Source organism: Lygodium microphyllum, chromosome 9 (genome assembly GCF_053477565.2).
Source record: "Lygodium microphyllum isolate KBCC chromosome 9, Lygodium_microphyllum_v1.1.10, whole genome shotgun sequence".
Lineage (NCBI taxonomy): Eukaryota > Viridiplantae > Streptophyta > Polypodiopsida > Schizaeales > Lygodiaceae > Lygodium > Lygodium microphyllum.
Genome location: NC_141143.1, coordinates 79,912,508 through 79,923,536, shown reverse-complemented (window position 1 = coordinate 79,923,536; position 11,029 = coordinate 79,912,508). Strand labels below are relative to the sequence as shown.

Below are 11,029 nucleotides of genomic sequence, written 5' to 3'. Positions count from 1 at the left end.
CTTGGAAATTCTCTCCCTCAACATCAAGACTTGCTAGTGGTTCTTGTTCATAACCTATAAAATTCATGTCATTTTTGCCCCAACCTGCAAGGATTGCTAAGCAATAATCTTCTCTAAGATCAAAAAGATGTTGAATATCATTTAGCAACACATATCTCTTCTTGTTGATAAGATAAGTGGGAAATATTGGAACACAGGCAAGAGGACCTTCTTCATCAACCTGTGCACTTGGCTCAATCTCCTTTTCTTCCACCATTGTGATATTGTCACTCTTGAATAAACCTACATCAAAACCTTGGACAAGTTGATTCTCAACATCTTCTTGGAACATCTCCTCCTTCTCTTCGACCTCCTTATCCATACTTGCAATATCCTCTAGCTTTCTCTGTTGGTCTATATCTGGAGAAGAATTTTCCATGTACTGAAGATACACAATAAATCCAACGTCCTTGTGGATTAGAAGGCATTGGTGTTGGTACCTGTGGAAAGGGCAACATGTTTCTTTCTTTCTGAATTCCTCATCAATGAGGTTGAACCTGCCGAGCAAAGTTGACCTGGATGTATTGGTGGCTCCCATGACATCACTATAATGAACAAATCCATTGACTTCCAAACCTTGCACATGTCTATCATAAAAACATCTGTACTCCTTAAGTTTATCATCAAGATCCTCTAATAACTCCTTCAAATCAAAAGGAACATTGAAAATTTCCCTGATATAGCAAAACTTGGAAGAATTTCCAATGATGTGTAAAAAATCAAAGAGCCTATCATCAGATGTCTCAATTATCTCCTCCTCATCCATTCCTTCCAGAGATAGCTTCCTCTTTGTCATTTTGACCAGAAAAATATTTATCCCTGAAAAAAAAAAGCAGAAAAGAACTAATATCCAATAAAACAAGATGATATCATGGAAAGAGGCCCCAACATTGATTTTCCAAGACAAAAAAATCAAAACAGGAGAATTTTTTTAGTTGACCGGTGAAACGCGAAAATTCAAGTGTGTAAGGCAAATGCCTGTGAAGGAATCGTGTTTCATCAGACACTAGCTTGAAGACAAAAATTATTCTAAAATGTGGCCGGTGAAACGCGATACTAAGAAAAATATCATCAACAGAGACATTGTCTCGCGTTTTACTTGTCAAAAATTGCAAATGAAGAAAAGAAACATGAACAATAAATAAATTCTATGGAAACACACAAATTGATGATATAATCATTTTTGGAAAAGATATGCTGCATTTGAAAGATAGAAAGCACATAACATCTTTAATTGTTTAAGTGTTATAAAACATTCTTTCTATATTAATCAAATTTATTTTGTTAAAATGCTTGTAATAAAAAAAATTGTTACCTATCAAAGATTGTTGAACTGCTCTCCACACAGGATGCAAGGACCTTGAAGGGAAGTCGAGACGAAATTTTGGCAGAGAAGAAGACAATGTCGGAGAAATGGGTTTGAAATGCTTTTATATCGACCGTTAAGCATGTGGTGATAGTTCCAACGAAAAAGTTTGTGTAATAATGGAAAATACATGTACACGTGTGTGACTTAACACAGCGTAATAAACTCCTCAGAAGACGTGCGCATTCTCTTTTTCCAAAAATACGTTTTACGTGTGTTAAATAACCCTTTTCCAAGTAAATAAAAAATTCCGATAAGCGAGAGTACGTCACACGTGTGTTATTAACACTTTGCGAAGAACGTTGAGTCCATGCAAATTCACCGCCTTCAACTTTCATCGCATTTCATCGCTACTCCATCTTTGTTTTTGGTGTTCCTTCCAGTCTCCACGCATTTCCTTCCAATCTCCAAGCATTTCACTGCTTCCCCAACAAAGCAAACCTTCAAGCATATTGTCATCTTTAGGCTGAGATTGTGAAGAACAAGCTAAGAAGAAGGTATGGTTTCTGTATCTTGCTTTTCAATAACAAGCTCCATTCAATGCATTGTTTTGATATTTTTCCTTAATCCTTTATGTTATTATTAGCTCATGACCACTACAAAAGAATTTTTTCCACAGTGAAAGCATTCCTTAATATTGTGGATATTTAAGAAAATCTTACTGTGATCTGCATGAGCTATCTGAAATCCATGCTGCTGTAAATAATTACTTATCTGAGAATTCCATGCTCTCGGTGCATGTTTCTTTCCTCCCTAATTCTATGGATATTTTAAGTAATCTTAAAAGCTTTCCTTGGATCAAAGCTCTTTTTTCTTGGTTTTGTCAATTTTTATGCTATTCATGAGCTGTCCGGTGAAACGTGAAAATAAGGTACTTCAAGCAGGTTTCCTGGCTTAAATTCGCGTTTCACTGGACACAATGGACAACAAGTCCGGTGAAACGCGAAAAGAAGCAGCTACAAGGAGGCGCCTTGCTTGACACTCGCGTTTCACTAGACAGCTCGAGAAAAATTCAGCTGATACGAGAAAACGCCATGCAGCATAGATAACTCTTGTCTGGGACTCGCGTTTTGCTTTACATGCTGGAGAAGAAGTAACATATGTTTTTTTGGCAGATGGCTAGGACTAAGGCAACAGCAAGAAAAGAGAAGATTGATCCTAGGGATTTAGCATCAAAGATTCATCAGTCTTCAAAGCCTCAGAAGCTCTCTAGAAAGTCAAAGCCAAGGAGAAGGTTTTCTCAAAATTTCAGGTGTCTAAGGGAGATTAGGAAGGCAGTAAATGCTCTTGACAATGCAATTCCAAAGTTGTCTTTTCAGAGGCTTGTCAGGGAAATTTGTGACAGATATAGTTTGGATAGTTTCAGATGGACAAGAACAGCTCTTAATTGTATACAAGAAGCCACGGAGGATTTTCTAATTGAGTTTTTCCAAGATGCCTACATTTGTGCTGCTCATGTTCATAGGCTCACACTCATGGACAAGGACATGATAATTCTTAGGAGGCTAAGATATAGATTTTCAAAGGTCCTTGAGCCAATTCCCCTCACTGATATGAAGACATTTAATATCCTTAATGTGCCCCCAGCTAGAAGAAAGAAAGATGATTCTGGTGTCAGGGTTGAGGATGTCACCCATGAGAAGGATACAAGGCAACATGAAAAAGAGGAGAAGGCTAAAGAGGAACAAGCAGATAAATGGAGAGAGTATAGGAGGCAAAGGGTTGAAGAAAGGGAAATAGAGCAACTAGAGTCCTTTGAAAATGAGCTAGCCACCCTTCTTGAAGCAACTAATCCAAAAGGATTCAGTGTGTTTTGTTTCTTACCTGGTGACTTAGGCAAAAGAACTGAGGTTATCTCCTTTGATGCTGCATGTGTTCAGATTCTTAAGGATAAAAGAAGAGAAGTAAATGACAGTCTTATTCTTGCTGGCCTAAGGTATGTCCATCCATAATTACTTATACTTTTTGATATTTTTTTAGCAATAAGATTTTTCTTGTTTATACTCACTATTTCTATGCCTTTTCTAGGTGTATAATGCATGAGTTTCCTTTGGATATACAACAAAAAATTGAGGTTTTTGATCCATCTATCTCATTCTTTATGAGGAATGAGCTTGATGCAAGTTTTATTGAGCACTGGCTCAATTTGATTGACTTCGATACTTTGGAGCTGCTTATAATTCCATATAATGAAAAGTAAGTGATTCAATATTCTATTAGAGTTTTTGAGATTTTATCCTACTAATTTGTTGAGATATGATTGCTTTTAGTTCTCATTGGAGCTTGATTGCAATAGACCTTGTAGATAAGCAATGCTTTTTAATCAACTCTATGAAAGGAAGCCATGGAAATGCTAAATTGTAAGTTATATTATCCAAGGGCTCCTTGATATTTCAATTCTTTTTTTTGTAAGTACTCTAAATTTCAACATATTTTATATACAGAGGTGCCAAAAGATTAATTGAAGAGCTAGAGAAAAGACCCCCTATGCCATCTGATTTGCTTGCAACAATGCAATATAGACAAGTTGCAGTAAGTTATTCATTAAAATAATTGAAACATGAGTTTGTTCTATGAACTACCATTCGTCCTCTTTATAGTTTTACTTTGTGTTGGTGGTTGCAGTGTCCCCATCAGGATGATAGCCATTCTTGTGGCTGGAGGGTGATTGCAAATGCTAGAAGAATGGTTAACTTTGTTTATCTTAATGATGATAAACATGTAAAGGTAATATGAAAGATGCTAAACTTTAAGATAGATATTAATTGCAAATAGTCCATTGATGATAAAAATATAGTCTATTGTAAGAACAATAATGAACTAAAACTCTTTTTTCTATAAATGTGTGACAGTTTTCGAAGGATTGCTATACATCTGAGCATATTTGGTACATCAGAGCAAAGCTCTTGAAGTATATGATAATCAATTGTATACAACCAACAACAGAGATTGGTGGGGATTTGCACCATGAAGGAGATGCGGTGCCTATAACCACGGAAGGCAAATCCACAGCTTCAACACCTTCTATACCCAAGACATCAAAGAAAGGCAAAAGGACTCCTAGAAAGGATAGTTCTCCAAAAAAGAAATAGATTTGCCATATCGCCTTGTAGGCCTTCATATATAGAAATTTGCCCTTCAGCCCTTGTATATCTCATAGAGATGGCAGATAGACATCTGCTACAAAATTTGTACATGTATTTTATATTGATAGTAAAGATATCTTTTCTTGAATGTCATTGCAGTGTATTTTATTTTCTCTCCTTTTCGATATCTGCAAAAAATAAATTACAAATGTTTGTTAGTTAGAAAGTGAGATCTTGATATACATCTAAGTAGATATAATATGATGTGAAAACTTACTCGTTTCTTGTCAAGTTGGAATACAAAGGAGCATGGTAGTTCAATGTCTTCATTTTGTAAATCCATCCTCACTTGATGTAGCGTACATGATTTTCTTATCTTTAAGATTGCAATAATATACTCGTTGAACCAAATATCAAGATCCACAATAGGATCCTTGCTGAAATCATTAAGATTCTGGTCTAAAGCAACTAGACTACTACCAACAAAATGCCATCGACTATAGTAAAAACTAAGGATAAAATTTTGAGTAGCAATCATATATTTACAAGCTATAGAGTCTTGATCTATCTTACATATAATTTTTCCTTCTGTCCTTGTATCCCATCCTTCATCAACAAATTGTATGATATGATCATATGTTAGTCTCTTCACTGAAAGCATGGTTTTTGTTATTCTTATCTCCATATTAGAGAAGAAATCAATAAATATATTAATAGGCATAAATAAAGTAACTTTGCTTAGCCTACTTGAGATATTAGATTTTAGTGCTTTTTGGATCTCAGAAAATATCTTACATCTATAGCCCTCACTAGTAGCTGGACTTGGCAAAGGCCACTCAAAGCTTGAAAAATCTGGCAAAGGAAGGAGTTTTATTGATCCCCATTGGCAACACCGCATAGGAATAACATAAGAATGGTCATAAAAGAATATTCCATTCTCTGCAAGCTCTGTCTTCTTTCTACCTCTATACATTTCTTCTCCAATTGAACCATGTATAACATCAATAACATCAATAATAGATTCCACTGGTTGCCATTCCTCAAGATTAGAGGGATAGACATCTACAAGACAAACAAATATTATAATGGAAAAACCTAAACCATGTTTAAGAAAGGAAAAACTTTAAGAATCAAATTCTTACAATTTGGTCTATGCATTGGAAGCTTTGAAGATCCAGGTTTCAAACATAGCTCTCTATGCATGAACACATGTTGCACTAGTACCTCTTTGATACTATTCTTATTTGCTCCAAGCTTAAAATCTCGGATTCTGCCCTTCCAAGCAGAGATAAACGAGCTCTCATGTCTTTGCCTTTTTCCACGTTTTGCTTGTTGCATGGTGATCCAGCTACCTTTGCTAATGATAGTAGGAATCCATCTTCCATCAGTTTGGAATGAGTTAAACACTGATATGGATGTGATTTGGGAGCTTGGACGCCTTGTTGAAGGTCGAATTTCTGTATCCATGGTAGAAGAGAGAGATACATGCACAGAGAGAGAGAGAGAGAGAGAGAGAGAGAGAGAGATAGAGAGAGAGAGAGAGAGAGAGAGAGAGGACTAGGCTATCATAACGGAGGGAAAAACAATAGAGGAATAAAAGAAACGAGGGAAAAAACTGAGCGCCATGCTTTTCACCAATTTGAATTTCGATTACATCAGTCATTATCATTAATCTAGAAACATCATTAAATAAAAGTAGCCGAGACTCTATGCCATTAATGCAAAATATGTCATAATCACGAATATAAGAGACTAAAAATACATAATAAAAATACAAATTCGTAATATTATCATATTTATATATTTTTGTAAAATGATTTTTTATTTTTTTTAAATTAGAAGTTCCGTTACGGAGGCTTTGCTCTTATTGGTCTAGAGCACTCTCTCTCCACATCCTAAAAGGCATTTTCGAGACCTCAAAACTCCCCTAATGGGCGTCTCAACCTGAGACAATGCACTCCTGCAATTTCCGGCTGTGCTACCTGTAGAGATCTGCTCCAAAAACAGAAAATGAAAGCAACACTGCTCCTCTTACCAGAACACCGCGAGCTTGGCTTGCTTTCTTGAGCTCCTTACCACAAACAAGGCTCTGATACCATGTCAAGATTGTGGGAGAGAAGGAAGGAGTCTCACTTGTAGCTTTCTTGCTTGCACAATGGGGGAATACACACAAGGGTGGAGGCTGAAAACAGTTTTCCTTTTCTTAGTTGTGTAAGCCAAAAGAACTCTTATACAAAGAAATAGAAGAACCCTATATATGGGTCTCAAACCAAACTCAACTAACTAAGGTGGCATACTAACTGAGCCACGAACTAGAGTAGATAAGGATAGCTATCATGTAGCTATTATTCATGGGCGGTGTACCAACCGCATCTGCAACTGACAAGTCGGTGACATAAATGCACAACGGTCACCCTGGCATATCACGAGTGGAGCTCGATATCTCAACAAAGACATTGTGAGTGATTTGAAGGACTAACCTAAGAAGCAAAGTTGCATGTTTGGGATGTTATATAAATATATAAAAGGATATGAAAGATTCATAAATGAGGGGAATAAAAGGGCTACTCAACAAGTACTTGTACCATGCTTTTGGGGATGATGCAAATACCTAAGTGGATTTGTAGAAGGATATATTTAGCTTATAGATAAGCATCAAGTACTCGGGTCCCCTAGTTCTCCCCAATGTTTGGCAAAGAAAAATGCTAGCCCCACATTGCCTTCATTGTTGTGGTGCACATTGCCTTCATTGTTGTGGTGCCATTTTGCCTCTATGAAGAGATGGTTGTGAAACACATGTGGATAAGTAATAAAAAGAGAAGAAGGATAGAGAAACTACCTTTTTAGATCGCTAAGTGCCTTGGCCTACAAATATAGGGTCTCCAAAAAGAACTTTTAAGGAACCATGCTTGGACTTGTGGATGAGGCATAGCTTCTCTTGGACCCCCTAGGTTGATAGGGTGTATTTGTGACTTTGGATGTGGATAGTAGAGCCTGGGACACTGAGATGCTCCAAAATAGATTGTGTTTCAGGAAGAACTAGGATACTATCCCAAGGAAGGCTGATGAAGCGATCGAGCTCTTGGGAGTCTATCCAAGGCTCTATTGGTAGTGATAGTCTTTGGGCTAGGAGGGAAGACTTCCTTACTTGTGAGTTGAAAGTTAACCATGGCAGCAAGGATAGAGAAGGTGAATAAATAAAGAAAGAAAAAGTGGTGAAAGATGATTGACAAAACAAAGTGATGAATACAAGTGTATTGTGGCCAATTCATCTTACACTTGTATTCATTGCTTTGTTTTGTCAATCATCTTTCACCTCTTTTTCTTTCTTTGTTTTGTCAATCATGAGTTGATATGAATGTATTGTGGCCAATTCATGCTCTCCACGTAAGTAGAAGAGGCCATAAAAACCCATGATTAAGATGAGATTTTTGAGATACCATGCCACCATCAAGGGGTGGGTTTCATCACATGAGTGAGTTTAATAAATGAATGTCACAACACTTTGACTCGTAATTATTAGATCCATTTCAATCAGAAGGTAGGCAACAAATGGGTTAAAATATCTAGAATCTTATACCAAAGGAGTAGCAAAGACAGTAGGGAAATTTGAGTCGATGGGGAATGGATACTAGAAGCCATCGTCATGATAATGGCATAGTGGAAGCCCATTGACAAGCTTTGACAACAAAATTTCTTGTAAGTCAATCAGATAGAAAGAGTTAGTATCCAGAATCATGGAGCACCTTAGAAAGGACCACGCTTGCCTATTTGAGTCTTAAAGACCAAGACAAGTTGGACCTTTTAGAAATGTTATTTCTTGGACAATTGATTAGCTTTTTGCTAGGCTTGGACTTTGAATAAGATGTAAGCAATGTGGCTCAAGTCTTCTTCTAGTAGCTCTGCCTAAGAACTTCCATTGGGAAGGGAAGAGATTCCTCTAGGATGAGTCGACCATGTACTGCAATCCATAGATTGGGGACTCTATAGTCCAGAGATGTGATTACTTCTAATCCAAATGCCTATTTGTAAGGTATCATTCCGGTAGCTACCTCTTGAAGGAAGTGCAGTAAGCCCATAGTGATGCTGGAAATTTGGTGTCCCAATCTTTTCAATTTTGATCTATCAATTTGGCTAAAATTTTACAAAGCACTTTGTTTGTGGATTCTACTAAGCCATTGGCTCGTGGATGATGTGTTGATGACTTCTTGTGCACAATGCAAAAAATTGAAGTAAGTTTCTTGATGATTTTATTAATAAAATGCATACCTCGATCAGTGAACAATTCTATGGGGATACCATACTAGGTGAAGATATCTTTAAGTAATTGTTTGGAAATAGTTTTGGCAGTGTTATCTGGGAGAGCCCATGCTTCCACCCATTTCGTGCAGTAGTCAGTTTTGCCATCAAGATGTACTTGTTCTTTGTGTTTGCTACCACCAGTGAGATTGGACTAACAAGATCCAAATTTGGGCAGTGTTATCTTGGAGAGCCCCCATGCTTTCACCTATTTTGTATAGTACTTAGTTGTCGTCAAGATGTAAGTCTAGACCCCATTTTTGAAAGGGCTCCAAGGTAAGATTAGGTGAAGAGAAAAGTAATCTCTAGCTCCAAGTTGACCCAACCTTTGGTAGGAATCACATTGTTAGATCCACTTACATGCATTGCCATGCATGGTTGGCCACCATAGCCTAACTTGCTATATTTTTTTTATGGTCATATTAGCAGCAAAATAAGTACCATAAATTTCTTGGTGAGCTTTCTCTAAAACTGTGAATTGCTCCATTGGTAAAACCACTCTCTGTAGCACTCTGAATAGGGTGCAGTGATATAATTGGCCCATGATGGTCTCAAAAATTCGGCTCTAGAGAGCCAATCATTTTTGTTGATCCTTTTGCAAATGGATCGAATACACTCTAGTCTCTAGGAAGGTCAGCATTTCCTCATAACAAGTCCATGGTGGATTAGGCAGTTCACATCTGCTTCTATTGCAAATAAGTGGGCATCCAAAAAATTATCATCAACACCTGGTAGTGCTTCTCTAGAATCTTGTTAGGAAAGAAAGTCATTTAGAAATCACATATTGAGCTCTCAATGGATGTATCATTTGTACTCAAATTCTTATAGCATTACAATCCACCTTGTTAATCTTCCTATCACATTTTGTTGCTTAACCAAGTAAACCAAGGCTAAGTGGTCCACATGGGAAATAAAAGCATACCCTAGCAAATAATATCAAAATTTCTTTATGGAATAAAACATACAAAGGAACTTCCTTTTGGTGATGGAGTAATTCTTCTCCGTATTGGATAATCTCCAACTTGCATAGACGTGTCAGAACCACCCATATCCACTTGTATGAGAATACTGCCAATAACCACATCATGCACATCAAGAAAGACATATATATAATTTTTTCAATCTAGTGGAATTAGGATTGGGGCTTGAGATAATAACAACCTAAGGCACCAAAATTCTAGGTCTTCCTCTTCATTCTAGTTAAAAATAAATTTTGCCACATGTACCAACCGATTCAAGGGAAAAGCTAAATGTGCCAAGAGTCGCAGATGATGTCCATGCCACTAGATTTTCCCCAAGGACGAAAGAGTTGTAGATAGGAAATTCGACACTATGGCATGCATAATGGCTACAGTCTTTGTAGAGTTGATAGCAATGCTATCTTTGGAAATAGTATGTCCAAGAAAAAAATCTCCTCAAATAGGAAATACACATTTGAAAGGACTTGGACTCAAACTTACCTCTCAACATCTTGTTAAACATAACTGGAGGTGCATTAGATGGAGCAATACTTTTCCAAACACATTCAAGTCATCTAAAAAAACTCTCATAAAATTAGTTAGATAGGGGCCAAATATCTCCTACATGTTTCTTTGAAAAGAAGCTAAAGCATTCTCTAGATCAAACTACATCACTGTACATACAAAGATACCCCATGCTATAATGAAAGCCATTTTGGATTGATCCTCCAAAACCTAGTTGTAGATACTAAATCCGCTCAAAAAATAATACATCTTATGATTGGTTCCTTCATCTAGAATATTGTCTAGGTAAGGAATAATGAATGGATCTAGAATGGTGGTAGTATTAAGCTTCCTGTATTCAACACAAATCCTCAACTTCTTGTACTTCTTGGGGACAATGATAATTGATGAGATCCAATCAACTCGATCTACCAGGGCTATGAAGCCAACTCACAATAATCAGTCCAATTCTTCTTTGACTTGTTTTGCTATGTGCAGATTCATCTAGTATCTTTGCATTCGGACAGTGGGATAGAATCCAGCTTCAAGGGAATATATTGCTAGTAGAATCGCGAATCCAATTCTTTCATTTTTTAATAATCCCAAGTGGACACATCCTTGAACACTTCCAATAAACTAATAAGTTTCTCCCAAATTCCTAAACATATCCTTGAACTCTTTCAATAAACTAATAAGTTGCTCCCAAATTCTTGGCTCAAGGTGAGTACTGATTTTCATCAGTTTGAACCAAGAGATATTGTAGCTAATTCATCCTC

General features: G+C 36.9%; 1 protein-coding gene across 1 annotated transcript; it reads left to right on the top strand.

Annotated features, from left to right (window-relative positions):
• Window positions 1–3,873: 3,873 nt before the first annotated feature.
• On the top strand, window positions 3,874–4,497 carry LOC148031223 (uncharacterized). Its single transcript, XM_087685553.1, has 3 exons — window positions 3,874–3,937; window positions 4,031–4,132; window positions 4,258–4,497. The coding sequence occupies exons 1-3, from the start codon at window positions 3,893–3,895 to the stop codon at window positions 4,495–4,497; spliced, it is 387 nt and encodes a 128-aa protein (XP_087541679.1). The 5' UTR covers window positions 3,874–3,892.
• The last annotated feature ends 6,532 nt before the right edge of the window (window positions 4,498–11,029 follow it).

What these genes read in the sequence shown, in the direction of transcription:
- LOC148031223 (XM_087685553.1), top strand. Translation starts at nt 3,893, where the DNA reads ATGCCATCTGATTTGCTTGCAACAATGCAATATAGACAAGTTGCA. An exon ending in TGCAATATAGACAAGTTGCA is followed by an intron (nt 3,938 to 4,030) that starts GTAAGTTATTCA and finishes TGGTGGTTGCAG; the next exon opens with TGTCCCCATCAGGATGATAG. An exon ending in ATGATGATAAACATGTAAAG is followed by an intron (nt 4,133 to 4,257) that starts GTAATATGAAAG and finishes AATGTGTGACAG; the next exon opens with TTTTCGAAGGATTGCTATAC.